General features: G+C 39.1%; 2 protein-coding genes across 3 annotated transcripts; both read left to right on the top strand.

Annotated features, from left to right (window-relative positions):
* The first annotated feature begins 1,689 nt into the window (after nt 1-1,689).
* ppm1kb (protein phosphatase, Mg2+/Mn2+ dependent 1Kb) lies at nt 1,690-9,860 on the top strand. 2 transcript variants are annotated; one of them, XM_084005406.1, is made up of 7 exons: nt 1,690-1,826; nt 3,180-3,679; nt 3,816-3,916; nt 5,719-5,884; nt 6,017-6,161; nt 6,718-6,852; nt 7,234-9,860. In XM_084005406.1, exons 2-7 carry the CDS (start codon nt 3,231-3,233, stop codon nt 7,363-7,365), a joined length of 1,128 nt encoding a protein of 375 aa, XP_083861532.1. In that variant the 5' UTR covers nt 1,690-1,826; nt 3,180-3,230; the 3' UTR covers nt 7,366-9,860. The 2 variants fall into 2 exon arrangements, with proteins under 2 accessions (XP_083861532.1, XP_083861533.1); XM_084005407.1 differs by having other exon boundaries at nt 1,707-1,826; nt 3,205-3,679.
* A 2,865-nt stretch (nt 9,861-12,725) lies between these two features.
* abcg2d (ATP binding cassette subfamily G member 2 (JR blood group)) lies at nt 12,726-23,153 on the top strand (the record flags this gene model as incomplete). The annotated part of the gene is made up of 15 exons (XM_084005271.1): nt 12,726-12,816; nt 13,783-13,842; nt 13,954-14,068; nt 14,314-14,466; nt 15,019-15,176; nt 15,926-16,077; nt 16,216-16,317; nt 16,732-16,982; nt 18,491-18,573; nt 19,985-20,074; nt 20,588-20,709; nt 20,949-21,103; nt 21,275-21,364; nt 22,736-22,848; nt 23,006-23,153. The coding sequence occupies exons 1-15, from the start codon at nt 12,755-12,757 to the stop codon at nt 23,151-23,153; spliced, it is 1,854 nt and encodes a 617-aa protein (XP_083861397.1). The 5' UTR covers nt 12,726-12,754.
* Nucleotides 23,154-23,732: the final 579 nt, after the last annotated feature.

The raw sequence follows: 23,732 nt of genomic DNA, 5'->3' as shown, positions 1-23,732 counted from the left end.
TATTTATTAATGCTGATTAAGACAATAAAACCCATAGAGACAGATAGGATTTGTGTATCTTTCAAACTTGTGATACCAGTAATTACAGTGTATAGATCTGCCTGTAAAGCAGTGACCCCCTTAGTTCCTCTAATCATCTGAAAATTGGAAAAGCATTCAAATTATTATCTGCTTATTTTTTTTCGTTCTCTCTCTCTCTCTCTCTCTCTCTCTCTATTTTTATATATATATATTTTTTTTTTTTTTTTTTTTTTTTTAGAAAATGTGATTATTGGGAATGCTGAAGAGTAGGCCTACAAATTGACATAATTGATTAACTTTCTTATGTTTAAAAAGACAGCTGAAAAAAATAACAAACTTAAAGTTATTTAATATTTTGTACTCTCATTTATATTAACTATGTGTCTATTCTGTTAAAACAAAGTCTCATACCGTTTGCATACATGTGTTTACTTTGTGTTGTTTGTGCCGATTCTGTATCTTGTTGTTACTCTTGCATTTTATGTGTGTTCAGGGCAAACGTGTTCTGTTTGATCTATTCCCACGGAATGTTGCATCATCCATTCTTTTTGTTTTGCACCAGGGACCAGGAGAATCACATTCCATTCCTTTATAGGCTAGTGTATTGGACTGTATAAAGATGGATGACAATGAAGTCTCTCTTATCTTATCTCTTATAGGATGCCATACAGACCATTAACCAAAGCGTAGAGGCATATTTAACAAGCCATTCCTCTGATGACATAATAAAGTTGAGGTATATTGCAAAAGCACAGACAATAACTGCTGACAGACGTTACACAAATTTACTTCGAGGAATTTTTAACCAAAGTGGTTATAATTGTGTGACAGTCCATAGTATTTGGATAAAGGATAACAAGTCATAGTTCCTCTGAATATCTTAGAGAGAGAATTCTCGAACAGAAATGTTTCTTTATGAAGGACTGGGCTGTTGAAAAACACCCAGTTCTTATGAATTAGAGGTATGGAAAAATTCATAACAGACACACACAGAGAAAGAATCATTTCAGATATTTGCCTACCGAGTATTTAAAGTGTTGATCCATGAAGTAAGTGAATGAAATAACATAATATTAAAAGGACTGAGGAGATGGAACAAATTGCTCTTTGATATCACCTTACAGAATTCTGCAGGTTCAACTGTAACTGACTTAGGCCTGGGTGATGTGCATGCGTGTAAACATGTTTGTATCAACAACAAAAAAGAAGAAGCACTAAAGGCCAGTATGAAGAGGTGTGTCCTACATGTACAGTGTCATAATACATTTTGGAGCCACTGGGTAACATAACATTGCAGCTAGTAAAACATATGTTCAGTTAAAATATGCCCATGGGATGATGGGGATGAGCTCCTGTGCCTAAAATAAGGTTGCTGCTGTTGTATGGTGTAAGTAACTTGTCTGGAAGTCCCACCAATCAAACGTATGCGATGTTGCTGCCTGGCGCATAGTCATATATATTTCAGATCTGCGAGCTCCACAAGCCATCTCTGCGTAGAGGGTATTGAGTTAAAACACCCATGGCTCAAAAGACACCGAATGTCAAACATGCCGACTATTGATTGGCTCTTACAGCTGCCATTCATTGTGTCGCGAACCAATCATCTGCGCGGCGCGTGGGGCGTAACAGTGGGCGTAAACTTGTCTAGGCTGCTCATTGGCGCGGTCACCACGGCAAATGTTTGATAACATCCGAGTGTCCAAAACAGTAACGACGACACAACGGCGGTTTTAAACACTAATTGTCGATTTATTTTTCAATAAACCAACAGAGGACGAACGCGTATTGATACACCTTAACGCCAGGTATGCTTTTTATTCAACTGACTCATGAAAAATCAAAGGATGGTTTCGTTAATGTTACAGCGAATGCTAACCAGCTAGTTAGCTAGTGAGCTAAAGATAGCTGCCTGTATGGAGCTAGTAAGCTAACGGTAGTGAGTGCTAAAGGCGCCGAAACGAAATGCTCCTAACTTAAACGTTTGTGAAGTTGCCTTTTTTTCATTACTGAAACAATTATGTGTCGTTTACAAATATTGAAGTATGCTTAGAAAACTGCGTACACGCCCCTCGTGTGATTCTTGTTTATATTAGCCGGAGGTTGTATAGTTCGCCTAAGAAGTTGTATTACTGCCAAGAGTTGCGTCATTCAAGTAACGTAAACGTTACATAACGTAGCCTGATGTAATGATCACCTGAAAAATGATGATCAGTTGACAAACACAAACTGCTTGTTTTTCCATCATTAATACAAACTAGTACTTGCGCAATTATTTGGGGTCTAATTTGAAAGATGTAAACTTAAGATCCACCCATAAATCTCCTGATTAAATTGTCCATTAACTGTGTGCAATTTGTCAGTCAGAAAATGTCTTTACTCAATTTCCCAGAGTGCTAAAATGAAAAGATAATCAGTTTGTTATTATATCTGACCATGTAAAATCTCAGATCCTCATATCGGATATTATATTTAAGATTAAACTGTATTTATCCTGAGGGGAAATGGTTGCGCAGCTGTTTCAATACAAAGTGGGAAAGAGTGCAAATCAACAACCTATAAACAATGTATACAATGGCAGAAATGTAAACGGGTTCATTTATGTCAATCAAGTAACCATTTCAGCTCTACAGAATAGAGTTCTCAACGGGCCTGAAAATTACAACCCGACCCGACCCGGATTGTGGCTTTTAAAGTAAGCCGACACATCAACATGAATTACCTGCCCGAACCCAGCCTGCAAGCAAGCAAAAAATTAAGCCCGAGGTCCGACCCGACTTGAGTCACTTGCTTATATTTTCGACCTGAACCCACGGGTCCCGTCGGGTTTGTCGGGCCGACCCGACCCGTTGAGAACTCTACTACAGAAGACCAATCAATAATCACCTTTAGTAAATGGTAGATAGTAAAGGGCTTGCTTCATATTGACCTGGTCTTATCTTTTTTCAGATAAGCGGAATCAAAGGCATTTACTTAATGATTTCAGATTGAAAACAAACCTTTAACACAAATAACACCGAGTTGGTGGCAATAGCTGACACATTTTGTAATTCTGTTGCCGTGGTGCCCTCCTAAACAAATAAAGTGTTTTTTTTCTTCTAATGTTCATTAAGATTCTGTGTCTCATCTAACTAACTGATCTTTCTTTGCTGTTGTGACAGCAAATCCCTTTATCTCTGCATCCAGTACTTCTCCGGTGTGGTATCGGGGTGATGTCAGCAGCCTTTTTTGCGCGCCTGGCCCGGTGCACTGGTCATCATGTCGGGCGTAGTGGTCCTTTGCAGATGTCCCTAGTCCCACTCCCATTCCAGCAGGACAGCCACAGACATCTTTACAGCCCTTCAGAGAAACGTCACAGCAGCACACGCTTCGATGCAGACGGCAGTGGACGCCCCACTACTTGGGATTCATTTGGCATCTGGGACAATCGTATTGATGAGCCCATTCAGCTGCCTTCCAGCATTCGCTACGGCAAGCCCATTCCCAAAGTCAGTTTGTCAAGGGTAGGCTGTGCCTCGCTCATTGGTCAACGCAAGGAGAATGAAGACCGCTTCCAGGTCTCCCAAATGACTGACAGCATCCTCTATTTTGCTGTGTTTGATGGGCATGGTGGGCCTGAAGCAGCTGACTTTTGTGAAAAATACATGGAGAAATTCATCAAGTAAGGATTTCATTAGATATGATGTTAGCAGATATCAATAATAGTCATTGTCACAGGAAATAACCTTGACAATTTCAAGTTGAACCTTTTTTGTGGCTGATATTCTGATCAATGTGATCCTATGATGTTGTTTCAGGGACCTTGTGGCTAAGGAGTCCAATCTAGAAGTAGTTTTAAAGAAGGCCTTCCTTGAAATAGACAAAGCGTTCGCAAGGCACATGCACTTCTGTCCAAAGGGTAAGTTGTTAGGCTTTAATGTTACATGTACATCGATATTGTGTATCTATATACACACACATGTATTTATGCAATGACTTTTTTTTTCCTTCTCTCTTCAAGACCTAACTTACTTATCCTACTTAGGCTTTGAGCCCTTGGATTTCCCAACTGTCATGACTCAAGGTTTTGGTTAGAGGTCTGTCTTTTAACCCAAAGTAACTGATTAACTGATGGAACAATAACTCAGCGGCAAGTAGAGCAAACACTAGTGCTTCACTACTCATGTTTACATACAGAAAGACAACAAGTTAAAGGAAAAACCTGAGTACATGTGTGGATAATAGACTGTATATGTCGATGGATGATGCATCTTATGACCTATACTGCAGCTGGCCACCAGGGGATAATCAAGCTGTTTTAAAGTCTTGTGGTGGTCCAACACTTTACAAAGTCGCAAAGTTTTTTCCTTTAATTTGTAACCCATCTGTTGATATCTTTTCAGTCTGCAAAGTATGTTTAGCACGGCCATTGGAATTGATATTGGGGGTAATTTGAGCACCACTGAAAACATCAAACAATGAAAACATTAGCTCAATCAATCATGTGGTCTCCATGTTTGCCCATGTCATATAGAAACTTTTTTCAAACGGCATTATGTCTGATTAATCTTATCTGTTGATATGAAAGCTAGTTTACCTGTAATGTGGCCATACATCGGCCACGCTGTGTGAAATGTCCCAATATGCCTGTGTGTGTGTGTGTGCATGTTATCTACGGCAGCTGCTGACAGCTAAGAGCTGGAGGCCCTTGGCACCAATGTGGATGACGAGAGGCTAGATATTGAAGGAGAGTCCAGCGGGTCCTAAATCCTGGACTACTGGAAGGTTCCCTATCTTTCTCTCACTCCTCTCTCTCTTCCTTTTCTTCTTTCACCAAGTGTTGCAAAGCTTCTTGTAAGACAGTGCTTCAGTTTGACAAGTTGTATGAGATGTATGTGGTCATTGACAGATCTAGTCCATGAGATGCAGCATGTTTTAAAATGCAGATTAAGCTACTAAAAACCACACCGCTTAAATCTCTCTTTGGAGAGAGAGAAAGGTCTAATGCAGCCCTACACATGTCGACAGATAATCCATGCAATGGCATTTGATGCTGTTTTATCCATTTGTCCTCCCTTAAGGAATTTAACTTTAGTATTCATGTGTAGTTAAATATTCTCCCGATCAGCTGGAACCATGTTGCAGAGTTTGGTGTTAAAGTGACATCTTACTGTTTGTCTGCATTAATAGGAATTGTTACGAATAACTCCTATAAGGTACCAAGTCATTAAATTCACTTTCCTTATGACAGTGTCACATTTTTCACATTTGTAACTGATACATGCATGCAAAACTAAGAAGTAAAACAATCCAGCCCTTTCAGGAAGTATTAATAAAAGTTTATTTTTTTAGATGAGTGTGCATGTTTTTTTAATAATAAGATATAAGATATAAGTACTGGACACTGATAAGTGCTGTGTAAGTTAACACTGATTATTATTAGTTTCAGCCATAAACCTAACTGCTGTAAAATTGGCTCTGGACCACAACTCTGTGCTGAAACAGTTTGACCTGCATGTGTGACTGCCTCCTGTTGTTTACTGTTGTAATCCCTAGTTTGCTGTAAGTCCACTATATGACTTCCCATTCTAGTATTAATGTTTTACTGTGTGGCTGCGAGAGTGTGACATACACCGCGTGGTTGTTGTGAACAGTGACTTTTTGTGTGGACCTTTTTTATGGCACATTCCACCTCTGATGTTTCCTTTTATGTCTCTGTAGCACCTGGGATGAATGCAGGAACCACCTCCACCGTGGCCCTGCTGAGGGACGGCATTGAGCTGGTGGTGGGCAGTGTGGGTGATAGCCGCGCCATGCTGTGCCGCAAGGGCAAGGCCCTTAAACTCACTGTCGACCACACTCCTGAGAGGAAGGACGAGAAAGAGAGGTACAAAGATGTTGACACAAATGCCACTATTGTTGACCACAAGTTTGTTTTTTTTAAGAGGAAAAAACCTCTTTCTCTCTGATGCTGATGTAGTCTTTCTGTTAACCTCTCACCCACTGCACCTGCCTAAAGGATAAAGAAAAGTGGGGGTTTTATCACCTGGAATAGTCTGGGACAGCCAAACGTCAACGGCAGGTTGGCTATGACGCGCAGCATCGGAGACTTTGACCTAAAGAACACGGGGGTCATTGCTGAACCTGAAACCAAGAGAGTATCGGTAAGTTTAAAACATTTTGGATGTTTTACTAGTTGTCCGCTGGCTGTTTCAGGGTAATTTATACAGGATTTCAACTTAAAGATTACTGTAAATAATTTTGTGCCAGTATTTAAGAGGTGCTGGTAAATTCAGCTTCTCAACACGAAGTGCAAAGACTCATTTTATTGTTGATTATGCATGTACGATATAATAAAGGATGCACAAAACGGTTGAAGAACAGTGCAATCGCTTAACATTTCTGTGTAAACATTCTAGTTCCGTCTTAAATTTGATTATGTAAATATTATAAAGAATATTCCGCAGTTGGATTTATTTTGTATAGCTGTTCTCCTATCTGCCAATCTGAATAAGCAAGAATGCACATCTTGACATCTGTTACAATCTGTAAATATGTCTTTAAAGACATTGTATAATGAAATATTATAAAACTAGATTAGGTTTTTAATTTTTTCCTTTTGCATCAACCTCCCCCTGACAGTAATAATTTAGTGCCTCTTGGCAGGAAAAAAGGTTGAAAAGATGAAAATCTTTCTAATGATTGCCTGTCTTTCCTCAGTTGCACCATGCCCATGACTCGTTTCTGGCATTGACCACAGATGGCATAAACTTTATTGTGAATAGTCAGGAGATCTGCAACGTCATCAACCAGTGCCACGACCCGAAGGAGGCGGCTCAGAGAATATCTGACCAGGTGAGACGTTTATACTTGGCCTTTAATATGCTCGTATAGAAACCACACAGTGTATGTAATGTTGGAGAGTTTTGTGATTTGAATGGTCGTGGTTTTATGCCTCGCTAAGTGTTGTTTATTATTTACCACTAGGTGTCGCACTTGACCCAGCAGCTGGTCAAAGCCTGGAATATTCCAGTGTAGCTTGACTTAAATGTAATTAAGCCCTCATAAATATAGAAAAATAAGTGGAGGAATGTAATATGGTCCTAGACAGTTTTTGGGCCATAACTCTTAATAGGATGAAATTATGACATCTTCGACAGACACTTGACGGAGGCATATACTGTAACTGACAATGATTCTAGTTTGAATTATTATGGTCCCTTTTCTCGCTCTCAGGCTCTTCAATACGGCTCTGAGGACAACAGCACAATTATCGTGGTGCCCTTTGGCGCTTGGGGGAAGCACAAGAGCTCGGACACAAGTTTCTCCTTCAGCAGAAGTGTTGTGTCCAGCGGTCGCTGGGCATAGTCGGCAGGACGTCGGGTGGAAAGGTTATGGTCTGTGACCTAATGACTTTGTGCAATACAATCGAACAACATTGCCCTTGTGGAAACATTATCAACAGTGTGATTTGCCCAAACAATAATACTGAATGGTTACAACATTATTTGGTTGTATCGTTGAGTATCATGATATTTATTAGCCTCTGTGATGAAACGGGCGGCAAATCTGTGATGTGCACTAAAAACATCCTCTTTTATAAAAAGTTTGATCAACCAGCAAGCCAATGACCTTATAGGTGCTAAAAGCTGAGAAGTGTTTGAATGGCAGGTAGGGCCCTTACCAAATAATTAGAAGCTTCATTCATAACGTTGATATTTAAATTCAAGTCTTGCACAGTTTTATTTATTTTACTAGAAATAGTAAAGTTTCAGATGGGCGGGTGACAAAGCAAATGTTCCAAGTAAGTGATTAATTACATACAGAAACATTGCGTGCTGTAGTCCAAACTTCCCCTCCCCCTGTTACTCCCTTACTCTCTAACACAGAAACATTGACTCACAGTTCTATTCATTACAGAAAGTCAATTTAACTTTTTGAAAAAAGACTAATTTAATCTGACCAATCACTTTATCCAAGTTAAGGATTTTGTTCAGCTTCTTTTTGATGTCATGACATATGAAGACAGACAATCGAAGCTTCATTTAAAACCTCAATAGATCCTTCAACGGGGCAAAAAAAGACATTCTGTGCAGCCCTGCTGACAGGAGTTCATAATGACCGTCTGCTATTCAGATATTTTTTTCTGGCTAATTAGCTGTAATACCCAAGTTTGCACTTCTTAATTTTTTATTTTACTTTAGGAAAAAAAAGTGTGTGTGCACCTGGAATTTAACCTGTTAAAAGTCTGCATTCGTCCATTTCTCAGTGTTAAGGATAGGAATAGCAGTAATAATTGAGCTGCATGCATTGATTGGAAATGATTGAACCCTTGTATGAGAATACAAAATCTACCTAAAGGTGCTGTGTGTAGTATTTAGGTGGGATCCATTGGCATTAGTATTGCTGTGAAACCAAAGCAAACACTGGCTCTAGATGGGGCTATTTGTGTTGGATGCAGTCTGCAACCTCACTGCTTGATGCCCAATCCTACACACTGGACCTTTTTTCTTCTGAAGCAACTGGAATACACGCATCATGACCAAAATAGGTCTGTGAGAAGGTTTCAATGTAAATTCAGTTCGTCTTTTGGGTCTAAGCATCCCAAGTATTGATCTTCTAAACGTATCTTACCCATAAACAAAGCTCAACACTTAATATTTTCTTGGTACATACAATACTTAATCATGCAGTAAAGGCATTGATGATGCCCAATTGCACAGTGTTGATGGTTTGGGAGAAATTAACCGTGAATGTCCAGTGATCTAGTGGACTAGCGTGAACGGAGTTGCTAAATCCTGTTGATATGAACAGCATTTGAGTGGCTGCTATATTAGATATTAATGTTTGAAACAGGTCTTCTTAGGGGAGTAAGGAGTACAGAAATGTACACATGTATTTTTTTGTAAATAATTCTATATATGTACTTCTGGAAAACCAATAATTCTCATTTACTCAATAACTCGTCTAAAAGTCTCACATTGGAATATGCAAGACTTTTACGTAGCTGCTCGTATCATGTAAAGCTGTCAGTTTGATCGTAACCCATTTAGAAGAAGTAATTCAAAGGTCAAAGCACACTTAATGCAACACTAAGCAGTTGTTCAGCGAAGAGCCATGTTTGACAATGTGAATGTTTGCTTGAATATGCCCTCCATGACTAGGAAATATCATATCATTCAAATACATGAGCTCTATAAGTTGTGGTACATGTGTGAGTGGATACATTTGCATTGTAAGGCAGACTTACACCGTTAGACTGTTTGTGTTCACTGTTGTTAAAGCTAGAAACGCGTAACACTTATTTATGTTCATTGATCTGCAAGATTGGTAAATGTTGTGTTGCCATCGGTTTATAGATGTTTTGTAAATACGTTTTTTTTTTCTCCACTCGTTCAAATATTGAATGAAACCTTGAGTCATTATAAGGACTTTGTCTTTATGATTAACATGCCCTCCTTAATAACCTCATTTTAATGTTATCTATATTTTTATTTGCTGTTATTTGTTTCATTGTCATTTTAACTACAATCGTTGTAGCTGTGGACCTGTAATCCGGGACCTAAATGTGACTGTTTTCCACGCTGTTTGTACTGTATTCTTGGTCTGAATGGCTCCTTTCTGTTAAAAACTATACAGCAACAATTAACACATTTGCCTTCTTGTCCATTTCATCCAGGAGTGAACAAACGTTTCATGGTTTGTCATGTTTATAGCCATAAATGTCTGATAAATGGAGCCTGACGGACACTGGATATTTAATGACGACAATATCTAGTGGTGAAGAAGAATTCAAATGGTGGGCGGCAGAGCTCGTGCTCCATCGTACTCAGTTTGTTGTGAAAATAAAGCTTTTACGCTGACTTGAGGTGGGTTTTGCCTTTGTTGGAAATAACCTTAATTTAAACTAGACATCTACAGACAAATAGACTAATATACATCAATTAAACTTATTTTAGACGGCAAATTGTTGTGGGTACTTGTTGATTACAGCATCATTTAATTATATATGATTGCTTAAATGTGTAATTTGTACCAAAAAGCAGCATCGATTTAAATCAATGACCAGATGAAGCAAAACTTCCTCCAACTAAGACAGAATATCAACTCTCACCATAAATCTAATTTACTTTTGTTGGCGGATGAACTGCTGTGCAAGAGTTTCGGGAATCGTGATGTGAACCGAATCAAGGCTCTGCCAGGAATACATGGGACTCAATGTTGGAGCTGGATGGCTTCTCAACCCTGACTCACTGAAATATTGCTCATTGGAGTTGTTGCATGTTGTCCTATGCAGCTTGAATGATTGGTGGAGGCATACAACCACATGTAAGTAAATACATTTAAATTGAATTTAATAGTGCGTTTCAATTTGGTTGGAGTATTGTTTTTTCCCACTTTTGGACTTTTTAAATGTAAATATTTCCCTTTTTTTAATCTGTAAAGCACATTGAATTGCCCTGTGCATGAAATGTGTTATGCAAATAAAGTTGCCTTGCCTTCTGGTCTGAAACTGGCAGCAGGTTCCACAGGAAATGCCGGTATATGCTATTGCTGCTTTGTACACGTGGAAGTCCCAGATACGCTGGGAGTTGCTGTAATCTAGCCAAGATGTAAAAATGCATCATCAAATTATTATGTGTAGTTTTGAGAAAGGATGTGCCTGATGTTTTGCAATAGTATGTCGATGAAAGAAGGAAATCCTTGAAGTTTGTATTATGGTTTGATTGATTTCTGAGACGTTCAGGGCCAAGTTCAATCATTTAATTTTGTCTTTGAGATTAAAATCTAGAAATTGTAGTATAGGTTCTGTCCTCAAGGTATGCTTGGAGTTTATCAGCTTGGCTTCATCTGGCTAGATGGGATAGAATTGGGTATCCTCTGCATAACGACGACGGTGTTGGAATATATTAGGTGAGAGTAAAGGACTCTGGGCCTATATTTAGCATGTAAGGATGATTTATCATGAATATGTACAAACGGACAATTTCCAGGTTTGTACTCGTATTTTGGGTTTCCAGTAGAACATATTTACATGCTTTAATTTTGAGCGTTTCTTTCACAGTATTTATATACAATTTAGACCTGCTTTATAATAAAAAGTCATGAAAATCTCACTTTTTTATTTTCAACATGGCACCAGCTTCGTGCCAATCAATTGTTATTGCAAAGTTGCCGCCTTTGATCGAGGTCAATAAAGGGTTAACCTGTGGTGCAGCTTGGAGGATCCCAGCTGAGGGTGTGACTGGATGGTGAGGCACCTGAGGTCGCTGATGTCGAGAGCTGATGTTCGTCCGCCTGCATAGCTTCTCTACTCTGTCAGTCTGCAGCAGCAGCCTTCTCACAGTCTCACAGCCCGGTAAGTCGCTGACACAAAACTTCTCATTACTTTGCAATGATGCCATGGTGGTGACCATTTCCAGAGGATTTCTGCAACATTTTTTTTTTTTTTTTGGTGAATTGTTTTTTGTCTATTTGAGGATGGAGCAAGAGCCAAATTAATGAATGTGTTCAGCAGATCAACTAGTCAATGGATAAAAAGAGAGTCCCAACTCTTTTGGTAATTGATTACTCGTTAAAGTAATTTTTCATGCAAATAAGTAAGAAAATGTTTTCAGCCTCTCAAATATGGAGATTTCTTGCTTCAAATTATATTGATATTCTTTGGGTTTGGGACAGTCGAGGCATTGCATTGGGCTGGATTTACATTTTTTGCTATATTCTTCCATTTTATATAACGGAAGATAAATTAATGAATCTAGATAAAATCATCAGATTAATGAAAATGAGTTAGTTGCATCTTTAAATCCACAACAATGTATATTTAAAAGAAGTCATTTGAGAATCAATGCTGTACCCCAGATTTTTTTTTAACATTGAAGTGGTGTGTCCTGTATTTTAACAGAAACAGAAACTTCCTCACATAAAAAATATAACTTTCTCATTTTAAATATACTGTATTTTATTTCTGATAAAAGCTCGATTTCACCACTTACTTGATTTGTCATCAGTATGTCACTCTCATCATTTAACGGTACCATTTAACAATTCTAGACTATCTTTCTCTAATATATATTATTATATATATATATATATTATTGTGCAGGCTTATATTTTAAGTGACTCAACACCACAGCATCGATCTGTGTTATTCATTTTGAGATGCATTAGTTTCAAACAATTCGTATTACCATAACCAACACTGATTGGTCTTTGTCTTATGTAGCAGTGTATTTTCCATTCAGGGCATTACCAAAGGTGGATAAACTTAGCCTCGTTCCCTGAAGGAGACATTTTTATGAGCATTTGAACATTTCTACTTATGCAAAATAATTTAATACCCTCCAGATAATAATATAACAAGAAAAACTAGTTTAGTGTCGGAACGTTGGTAATAATGAATATAAGCTGGGGGTGCTGTTGAGGTTTTTTGCCACTTTATTCAGTAGAAAGAGACGATCCTAAACAGCAGCCATACATACAGTACACCATATCTGCTGTGCGTTAAACCCTGATGAACTTTTCTTACTTGAGTGAGGATATCACACCAGCAAGTAACAAATCAGTGAAAGACTGTTTTTCTGTCAGATCGTCGCTGCACGGGAAGATGGAGCGAGCCTGTCACATCAACTTGGCAATGACCGGTGACATCGGCGTCAACGGGACGGCCGGGTCAGAGGTCGCCACGGCCTTGAACCACAACAAGCAGCCGTGCGGCTCCGTCGTGAGCTTCCACAACATCCAGTACAAAGTGACGATGAAGAGCGGCTTCTTCTGGAAGAGGAAAATCTCCCACAAGGAAATACTGTCCGACCTCAAGTCAGTTGAAACAATTGTTTTTCTTATCATTCGCTCTCTGAAATGCTGCGGCTGTCACAGAAAAACAACATGCATCGTTTTTTTTTTGCACTGGGGCTTAGTGATCATTCGTTGTTTTACTTAATCATTTGCTGACAAAGCTCAGAAGAAAATCTATTGAATTGTTAATGATATGGTTTCACAGCTTATTTATTCTAACTTTACCAAAAGCATGGCTGAATTGATCATTTTTGGCTTGATATGGAAAAAAAAAGGCATCGAAGTAATTCGTTAATTTGGAAGACAGCAAAAAGAACAGTGGTTCTTCATTGTATTTCAATATGGCTCACTGTATCCTAATCCAGCGTAGAACAATAGTGAAAAGACTCTTCCATGGGGTTTCTTTCTGATGGTATTAAACGCTGCTGACGTTTCCCATGGAAGAATGAATCATTTCACACAAGTTCTTGGGCCTTTTCCCGCCTCAGGGTTAATTATATGATATTAAGCATGGTTTCGTGCATATAATCTCTCTGATGCACTCGAGAGCGGTCTGCCAGGGAAACGAATTAAACACTATCACGTGATCCACTGCCAGGCTTTTATTCCAGGCTTTTTAATTCTGTTTTATAGCGCTGATTCTTTCTGATGCTTTTGTTAAACTTCTCTCTGAAGTCAAAGGATTTGCTATTGAGTTTTTTCACACCACAGTGTTTCCCCCCCCCCCCCTCGTCTACGGCGTTAAATAAATGTTTGTGGTATTTGAAACAACTGCAAAATCTTCTCATGAATATTATTTTATTTGGAACGGGGAAGGAAAATGTATTTTAAAGAAGTGCTAAAAGTGTTTTGTCTTGTCCGACACACAAAAAAATCATTTTTTTTTCTTATTCCTTGCATTTGTGTCGTGAGACAAGCAGTGAAGTGAATTTGAACCCAAATTATGTTTGAATTGTTTACAGAGAATTGTGTGTCGTTGTCTTGCAGTGGGATTATGAGACCTGGCCTCAATGCTATTCTTGGACCGACTGGAAGTGGGAAGTCTTCGTGAGTATAATACTGTTCTCCAAGAAAAATGAATGCTAAATAGTCACCACCATTTGTCGAAAATGTAATTATTAAGGTTCCTTTTATTTTCCACATTGTTTTTGTTGAAAGACTGTTGGATATTCTGGCTGCGAGAAAGGATCCTTCAGGTTTCTCAGGAGAAGTGCTCATTGACAATGCACCACAGCCTCCGAACTTCAAGTTCCTCGCTGGATATGTAGTTCAGGTGCTTTTGAATTGTTATAATTACTTATTTACCTGCATGAACAGATTTTTTTTAAAGTTTGTGTCCACCTGATAGATGTCTGATATTCACTCTCTGGTCAAATCTCCACCAACTCCACATATCTAGCTCTTCAGCTGCTAAATGATTAGCCAGCTAACTGTTTATGAATTTCTAAACACTGTCAAGTCAACAATTCTCTTCCCTGTCTCTGACCTTTGACCTCAAGCTCTTGTCTCCCCTCGCAGGATGATGTGGTGATGGGCACCCTGACCGTGACAGAGAATCTGCACTTTTCCGCAGCACTGCGTCTGCCCAGCTCCGTGACGCAGCATGAGAAAGAGGCTCGAGTCAATCACCTCATCAAAGAACTGGGACTCACTAAGGTGGCTGACTCCAAGGTAAACACACACACACACAACCACACACACAACCATCAAGACACCAGGGCCCCGGTCCATAACTTGAGCTAAAAAAAGTGCTGCGAATTTCCAAAATCTGACTCATGTCAACCGAACAAATCAGTCGGAGCTGAAGCGGCTCCGAAAAGGTCAATTCAAGTTCAGACAATCAGACTCATTTGTTGAGTCCGGTTTAAGCAGTAAAGATAATTGAGCGTGCATGCTATTCTTAAGCAGGCGAGAGGAGAAGCCCGCTTTAGATGATGTGGCACACTGTGATTGGCTTAGAGGAATCCAATCAAATAAGTGTGTGCGTTTGGGTCGGATGGGTCAACAAGTTAGTTTGAGAAGAACTGTGCCTTTTCTGGAAGATTCCTGAGGATTTTTTAATACATTTCTAGACTAGAAATGTATTTAAAAAAAATGCGCTCCGGACCCTGTCCATTTCCCAGCATCAGTTGCCATAGCGACTGTGCTTGAGCTACACTAAACTTGCTTCATGCAACGGTCCCCAGGTGAGAATCATGACAGATTTCTGTGCGTTTTCTTCAGGTTGGCACCCCGATTTTTCGGGGAATCTCCGGAGGAGAGAGGAAGAGGACGACCATCGGCATGGAGCTGATTATCGATCCCTCCGTTCTCTTTCTGGACGAGCCGACCACAGGACTGGACGCCAGCACCGCCCACTCTGTTCTGCTGTTGCTGAAAAGGTAATAAAGAAGTTTCTCTGTCATTCTTCTGGTTTTATTGTGGATTATATTCAGAGTCTGTAGCTTTGTCTGTTTCCCAAAACTAAACCTGTTAAATGAGATGAAATACAAATGTTTTGGTAAATTGAAAACATGGTTTGCTACCTTATGACAGGATCAATTGAATTTGGTCCCAGTCTATAGCGTTCATTGCAACAGGTTTTTTGCCTTTTTTACAGAGAAAAAGGATTCTGTGTTTCAAACCGAATGACCTTATTTAGAGCAGATTTTAGGCTTATGAAAATATCATACAAGAACATACGATTATGTATTACATTTGCATTTAGTGCTCACTGTAATGAAAATAGCTTTAAGCATTATTCATATTTGATCATATAAAGAGTTGCCACTTTTGACTTAAACCATTTTCTTGTCAAAAGTTACATTAAAATTATAATTTTAAAATGTGTTTGATGTCTAAGTATGACTTTTGTATCACAGTTTCATAATGATTTATTGTTAATTGTCAGGTGTTCTTGGATGTTTTTCACTTTGACAGTTTAATTATAATTAATTAATTGACACAGTTTAAAAAATATATGGAAACGATTGTTCTCTTCTTTAAGTGTTAATATAATGAAACAAAGAAGTAAAGGCAAGAGTTTTGTTCTTTTACCTGTATAATTTGTGTTTGTTTTGCATTAAGAAGGCATCTTTATTGTATTTACTTTTAATATGTATATATTTTTTTTTACTGTGTGTCTGTTCAGAATGGCCACTCATGGAAGAACCATCATCATGTCCATCCACCAACCACGATACTCCATCTATCGGCTGTTTGACACTCTGACTCTGCTGGTCGGGGGTAAAATGGTCTATCACGGACCGGCGCCGAGCACTTTGGACTACTTCACCAACATTGGTGAGTATGTGGAAACATATTCTCCCCACAAGATATCTGACATCTTTATAGTATTCCTGATACAAAATGAATGAAAATATGAAGCAGTCTTGGACATGTATTACTATTAAATATGGATGATTGTGGTCTGTGTTTCAGGCTACATCTGTGAGCCCCACAACAACCCAGCGGACTTCTTTCTGGATGTTATTAATGGAAACACCGTCGCCTCAAACCTGACAAAAAGGCATGGCTGTGAAGGTAACGGCGTTTATTAATCCCGCCATGAATACTGCCGGCAAGATGATCTGTCTTCAGTCTAATGTTCCTGAACCGTGTGTTTTTCCTTTTGTGTTTATAGATTTAGAACAACCATAGCTCAGAAAGCATTTTTTTTATGTCTCTTTATAATATCTGATCAGAGGTTTTAAGGCAAGTTTATTTAGTTAGCACCTTTCAACATGGTGATTTAAAGTACATTTATTAAAAAAAAAGATAAAAATGAATAGAACAGACTTAACAGAACAATACAAATTACAGTTCAAAGCAGAATATGAAGAGAAATTATAATATGATCAATAATCCAAAGCTTTATAGGAGCATTGGGATTGGAGAAGAGTACATCCGATGCTTAAATATGTCTTTAAATTTCTCCCGTGTATTCGGACTCTCCAGATTTGGACTATGAGAAGGTGATCAGCTCCAGGCAGAGCATCCAGGAGCACCTGGTGGAGGAGTACAGGAACAGCAGCTACTTCAGGGACACCAGAGCTGAGCTGGACTCCATCAACCATGCTAAGAGCATCGTCTCACATCCAACATCCCACGCCATCACCTACAACTGCTCCTTCTTCCACCAGCTATACTGGGTTCTTAAGAGAACCTTTCGGGACCTCCTGCTGAACCCACAGTTGTCCGTGGCCCAGGTACACATCCCTGTCACTCACCTGAAACACAAATCTCATCCACAGTGGTAATATATATGACACGTCATGAGCTCAAATTTGATAGAAGACTCATTTTCCTATGAATTAGTTCCAACTTGCAGTTTCCAACTTTTCTAGGCAGATTTTCTTTTTTTTCTAACTTTTAGACAGATGCAAGCTAGCTGTTTCCCTCTGTTTCCAGTGTACCAGCCGATGGCTCCAGCTTCGTATTTACCATTCGTACGTCAGAGTAGCGATCTTATTCTAATTCACCAAAAGCAAACAAGTTCAAACAAATTTTGTTTTTGTTAGCTACTTTTTTCCATATCAAATAATAGAAGATCCTTTTTGAATTTTCTCTAGAGGCAGCGGTAACAGTTAAGTCTTTGAACAAAGCTAAGTTAATATTTATTTAGTTATTAATATTTTTGGTCATCACGTCTCACATAAATCAAATAATAAGTAAGTCCTCCTCAAGTCTCCACCTCTGACAGATAAATATTTATAACATCTCAGTTTTCTATTAGGTCTGAGGTTTGAACACGATGTTGTTTTTCAAACACTCCAAAGAGTGAAGAGATTATAAGAATAATCCGTGTCAGTGCTGTTATCATCATGAACAGGATGCATGGACACCACTCTGGAGGGGTCGAGACTTAATGCTCTCATTAGTCACCCCAATGGGGCAAAATGCCGTCAGAAGTCTCCTCACTTTAAGAATTATTAACAGCTAATTGGCCCTAAATAAGTCAAAATAATCCTGCAAGAGGGGCTCTAGGTGGTGTGGGCGCCGTAATCGGCTTTGGTGACTGTTGTGACCCCACTCTTGCCTCTTTGGGCCAGGATCTGAACTGATATCATATCTGGCCAAAGCCCCCCTGGCCCCGGTCCGGGGACTCATCACATGATGGCATCATGACCCATCACTCCACTGCCCCGCTTTCACATGAGGGGCTGTGGGGAATGAGGTGAAAAAGGCTCAACCTTATTAGCTTATCCCTTCACCCTGGGAACCACTTAGTCCCGTCATAATCTGTAAATTGTTGGGATTAAAAACTTGTGTCGCTTTCACTTCTCTCACTCTTTTTCTGTCATCCCCCTTCCCCCCCCCCACCACCAGTTTTGGTCCGAAACAAGGTGTCCACTTGAACCCTGATCCCCCAGGACGTTTGGCTTTTCTGTCAAAGAGGACTTTCTGCTTCAATTATTTGTATTTTCTTCAAATATAATTCATGACAGTCGACAATGAGAAGAACTGACTGAATTAGATGAGAAACTGGTTTAGTGGAGGTTTCTGGCACCTCCTCATCTATTTCCAGTGTGCATGAAGGAGGGAAATAACTTCAGAATTTATGTCCTTCATAAAACTCACCATTCAACGCTTAGCAAAGATCATTAGAGGAAAAAACCCAGCCCAAGGATGTTGGTATATGCTAATTTTACAAACAGGACTTTCTAGGTGGTTTTCAGTGCTTCTATTTAAATCTGTCATGTTTTTGTCTGTGCAGCTGATCGTCCATGTTTTCCTCGCCATCATCGTAGGAGTCATTTTCTTTGGGGTCAAAGATGATCACAGTGGTCTGCAGAACAGGTGAGACCCCCCCCCCCCCCCCCCCCCCCCCCCCCCCCGGTAAAGGTTGTCTGCTAATTCTACAATAAAAAAAAAACACTTATTTATTATTATAAAATGAAATATGTCGTGAGTAGAATAAAATAATGGTTGAAAAATGTTACAATGTGTGAAAGAAGTCAAATTCAAGTGCATTTAGTAAAAAATACTGAATCAGCCTATAAAGTTCAAGTATATTAAATACACACAAACATGATATAAAATAAAGTGTCGGATAACAAAAACAATGAGCATGTTTATGATGTAAAGCTTTTGCTTCCTGTTATAATGTGCAAACAGATATAATATTTAGATTATTAATCTAGAATATTATGTGCCTATAATGTTGATTATTGAAATATTTTCGCCGATAACTGTTCTGGTTTTTAAGTCAGTCACTTGTTTTTAAGAAGGAAGTGTGAAAAGCAGAGCAGTTCCTGCGTGGTTAATCCTCTTACCGTGTTTTATTGGGCACAACCTGGTACTCACAAGCTCAGTGAAGCACATCGGAAATCTCAATGGCCTCCCTCTTTTCTTTTTTTCTGTGTATGGTTCAGTGGAATATAAGGACCTAATGTCATTATATTCATGGTGAATGTAGGCAGTATGGCCGACACCAGTGTACACGGCTTAAATGTCTCAAGTTACTTTTTCAAAGTGGAGTCAGTCCTCTTACATACGGACCGCATCGCATTTAGCACCATAATCTGGAGCCAGCACTCCCTTTTAAGTCAACTCTCTATCAGTGTAAATAGGCAAAGCTGCTTAATTTACATAGCCTGTTTTATTCGAGTTAAACTCAAAAGAGGTGGTAATTTTTCAAGTATTTTACCTTTTTTTTAAACAATTTTGAGCTGCATTTAAGCTATTTTAAATATATAATACGTCTTCTTCTTTAAGTATTTATTAGTTATAATAAGACTATTAGCAGAAATTTTATGAATGTGTTGTTTTTACATGAACACTTTTTATGGTTTTGTATGGATTCCACCTTAAAGGAGCTACAATGGTGCAGACAGACGGATTTTGTTACCTGTGGTCAGAACCAGGCTAGCTGTTTCCCCCCGTGTCCAGTCTATGATATATTGTATTGTATATTAGTGACTATCACTCACACGCTGGTTACTGTGTTTTAAATGAACTAAAGCTCACCTTTCGTTGATTTGGCAAAGAACAGTATTGGCAAACACTAATTGGCAAAGCTTCAATCCTTTTTTTTTTTTATATATCTGTATTACACACTAGGTAGTGTGCTCTTTATCTGTGAACACCTGGGACCAGTACTAAGAGTACATAGTGGAATATCAGATAAAACCTGTTGTAGCCCGAGAGAGACTCAAAATGAACTTTAAAAAAAAAATATATATATATTTTTTTGCTGTTCTTCTAACAGGATGGGTGTCTTCTTCTTCATCACGACCAACCAGTGTTTCAGCACCGTGTCGTCAGCGGAGCTCTTCATCACCCAGAGGAAACTGTTTTTGTATGTAAAAGAGGTTTAAATATCTATACAGACTGTAGACGTGTGTTGTTTAGATAGTTGGAGAGTTAATTAAAGAAAGCTGTGCTGTGACGGGCAGACAAGGAGGAAAATAATTTATTCAACTGTTAATTTAACTTACCAATTCAAAGTTCTCTCTTCCTGCCACGTAACCTTTCCATCGTTACATTACTCATACACTTTAAGATCCATCTTATCCCGCGGATATGCACCAACATTAATGGTAATTTAACAGTGTAACAGGATGCGTATGAGGTGTAATCCTTGCCAGTAAATTAACAATGTAACAGGATGCGTATGAGGTGTAATCCTTGCCAGTCAAAAACCACAGAACAGCCCACTGTAGATAAAAAGAACATATACCAGAGATGTGATCTACAGCCGGGGAATCGATCGTCATCTAGCATGCAATCTGCCAGGAAGTCATGCAGGACACTGACATCCCGATGACATCTATGATGATAATTGATTTCTGCTTGGCTTTTCTTTTGACAGGCACGAGAACATCAGCGGCTACTACAGAGTGTCTGTCTACTTCCTCTCTAAGATCATGTCTGACATCAGTCTGCGCACCTTCACCTCCGTCACCTTCAGCTGTGTCATCTACTTCATCGTTGGTAAGACAGATCAATGGGTGGAAAAGGCTCCTATTATACAAATACTGACTTTAAATGAGTGTTTCATTCTCTAACGGGAAAAGTGTCTCCCTCTTCTCTATCAAATCAAAGAAGAGCTGAATTTCACTCAACTGAGCCTCCGAACTGCTTTACAGTCAAGGTGGCGATGAAAGTAACAAAAACAGGAATTTGTGTGTGTGTGTGTGTCTGTGTGTGTCTCTCTCTCTCTCTCCACTCAGGGTTAAAACACACGCCTGCAGCCTTTTTCACCTTCGTGCTGACCGTGACTCTGGTGACTATCACAGCCTTTTCTGTGGCCATGGCCATCTCGGCCAACCAGAACGTCGTGTCTCTCGCCACCATCTACATCACCATCACCTTTGTCTTCATGATGGTGAGCCACACGAGAAAAACACAGAGACGCACGCAAATTAGGTTTCAGGTACAATTTGTTGGGTGTTAGTCTGACTATTTAAAATCCCAGGTGGCTTCCATCCATTTAGATGCATCAGTGCAGCCACAGCCTGTTAGTATCAACGGATTTTATATTGTTTTGTGCTTTTAGATTTTCTCAGGTCTGCTGGTGAACCTCCCCAACATGAAGAAGTGGATATCTTGGCTGAAGTATTTCAGCATTCCTCGCTATGGCCTCGCGGTAAGTCAAAATTAAAGGGAGGCTTTGACAGGAAGAGCTGCAATAAAAGGCATAGTACGGACTTTATGTTAATAGTTCAAGAGTTGACTCAGCATGTGACCGAGAAGGTTCATCCACTGTAGGGCAAGACAATTTAACAATTTAATTTGTATAGCACCTTTCAACAACAGGGCAATTCAAAGTGCTTTACATAAAACATAAAAAAAAAAAAAATTAAAACAAGCCAATAAAATCAAAATTTAAACATTTAAAAAATAAATAAATAATAACAAGAATATCAAGGAATAGAAATGACAGTGCAGTATAATAAATTCATAGATAGTGTTGTTTACTGAAAGGCAGCGGCAAACAGAAAAGTCTTCAGTCTTGATTTAAAACAGCCGAGATTTGCAGCAGACCTGCAGCTTTCTGGAAGTTGGTTCCAGATATGTGGTGCGTAGAAACTGAAGGCTGCTTCTCCATGTTTGGTTCTGACTCTGGGGACACAGAGCACACCTGTCCCAGACCATCTGAGAGGTCTGGATGGTTCGTAGCTAAGCAGAAGATCAGACCCAAACCATTCAGTGCTTTGTAAACCAGTATTTTGAAATCAATTATATGACAGACAGGAAGCCAGTGTAAAGACCTGAGAACTGGAGTAATGTGATCCACTTTTTTGGTCTTACTGAGGACTCGAACAGCAGCGTTCTGAATGAACGGCAGCTGTCTGATGGACTTTTTAGGGCGACCTGTAAAGACACCGTCACGGTAGTCGAGTCTGCTGAAGATGAAAGCGTTTTTCCAAATCCTGCTGAGACAAAAGTCCTTTAATCGTTAATATTTTTCTTCAGGGGGTAGGTGGCTGACTTCATAACGGATTTAATGTGGCTGTTGAAGTTCAGTACTGTGTACATGTACGGTGGTTTAACAAAGGCGTTGGTCCCAAGTTGAGCAAATACTTTAATAATTTACCATTAAAAAACGATTAAAAAGATATTAAGCAAACACCATTATTTATTAACTTAACAAACACATCATTTACATCATTTTTGATAATGATCTCCTCAAGTTTAGCAGTTTGACAAACTTATTGGTAACTCAAGGTCTACTTACTAGCTTTTCCCCAGAGATTTCAGTCGCCTCTCACTGTTTCCTTCTTCGCTGATGAAGACTGTGAGATACAGTAGATCTCTGGTTGACAAATTACCTCATTTCGTTACTCCAATATCTTGTTTTTTATAAGTTGACAAATGCATTTCAGGCTTTTGCTTCACTGAGTTTACCTGATGATGATGATGATGATAACGTAATATCACAAATACTTTCTTTAAATAAATGTGTCTTCTACCAACAAACCTGATAATAATATAGAATTATGCCGTCTGTGTTCAGGCCCTGCAGGCCAATGAGTTTGTGGGATTGAAGTTATGCAACGAGGCTTTGATCCAAAACAGCAACCTGACGTCGGTGGTGGCAACCGGCGACTTGAGCACAGTCGGCCTGATGTGAGTAGACCCGCATGCTGTTGTTTATGCCCCGGTTTATGTCTCATCACCTCTGTGGCAAATTATGGCTTCTCCATTCTCGCTACCGAACTACAAAAAGATCTGCTTGAGTATTGATATTGAACGTGTGAGTGACCAGTTGGGATTATGATTTCAGATGTACAGGAGAGCAGCATCTGGACCACCTGGAAATAGATTACACCACCTGGGGACTTTGGGTGAATCACGTGGCTCTACTCATTATGATGTGCACATTCTTGGTCATTGCATATCTGAAACTCCGCTACATCAACAAATTCACTTAAATGTGTGATTATGCATCTTTTTCTTTTTCTCCTCATGGAACCAGGCCAGTAGATGTTCGCGAAGAATGTCACAATTAGAAGTCGTTAAGCGTTTTTTAAGTGTTTTTTTTAGGAGCTAAAATGACAATGTTCTTTATTTGTCACATTTGTGACATGGATATGCTTTATGTATGATGTGTTTCTTATTTATGAATATTTACATTTGGGCTACTATTTGAAAATCAGACTTTTCTTTTCACTACTTTTGTCACTTTGTAGTTTTCAGCATTTGACAAATTTCACTTGATTTTAATTGATCACTGGTTACTTTGAATTGTAGATATTATAGAATTATGTCACACATATAGATATAATGAGAAATTCTATATATAGCCTACATTTAAGGTTTCATTTATTGAAACTGTACGACACAGGGTCGTGCAACAAAATGCAGTTTGTAGTCCCATTTTACTACATAAGAAAAAGGTACCAAAAAGCAACACTATATCATACGTTGAAGGGCAAAGGATGAGTTCAGGAGCTTCAGCCTCAGAAAGAAGCGGCTCCGTAGTCTGGTGGTACGGCAGCTGAGACTTGTAT

Source organism: Eutrigla gurnardus, assembly GCF_963514095.1.
Source record: "Eutrigla gurnardus genome assembly, chromosome: 3".
Taxonomy (NCBI): Eukaryota; Metazoa; Chordata; class Actinopteri; order Perciformes; family Triglidae; genus Eutrigla; species Eutrigla gurnardus.
The sequence above is the reverse complement of the archived record's forward strand: the minus strand, read 5'-3'. Positions and strand labels throughout refer to the sequence as shown.

What these genes read in the sequence shown, in the direction of transcription:
- ppm1kb (XM_084005406.1), top strand. Translation starts at nt 3,231, where the DNA reads ATGTCAGCAGCCTTTTTTGCGCGCCTGGCCCGGTGCACTGGTCATCAT. An exon ending in AGGAAGGACGAGAAAGAGAG is followed by an intron (nt 5,885 to 6,016) that starts GTACAAAGATGT and finishes ACCTGCCTAAAG; the next exon opens with GATAAAGAAAAGTGGGGGTT. An exon ending in CTGAAACCAAGAGAGTATCG is followed by an intron (nt 6,162 to 6,717) that starts GTAAGTTTAAAA and finishes GTCTTTCCTCAG; the next exon opens with TTGCACCATGCCCATGACTC.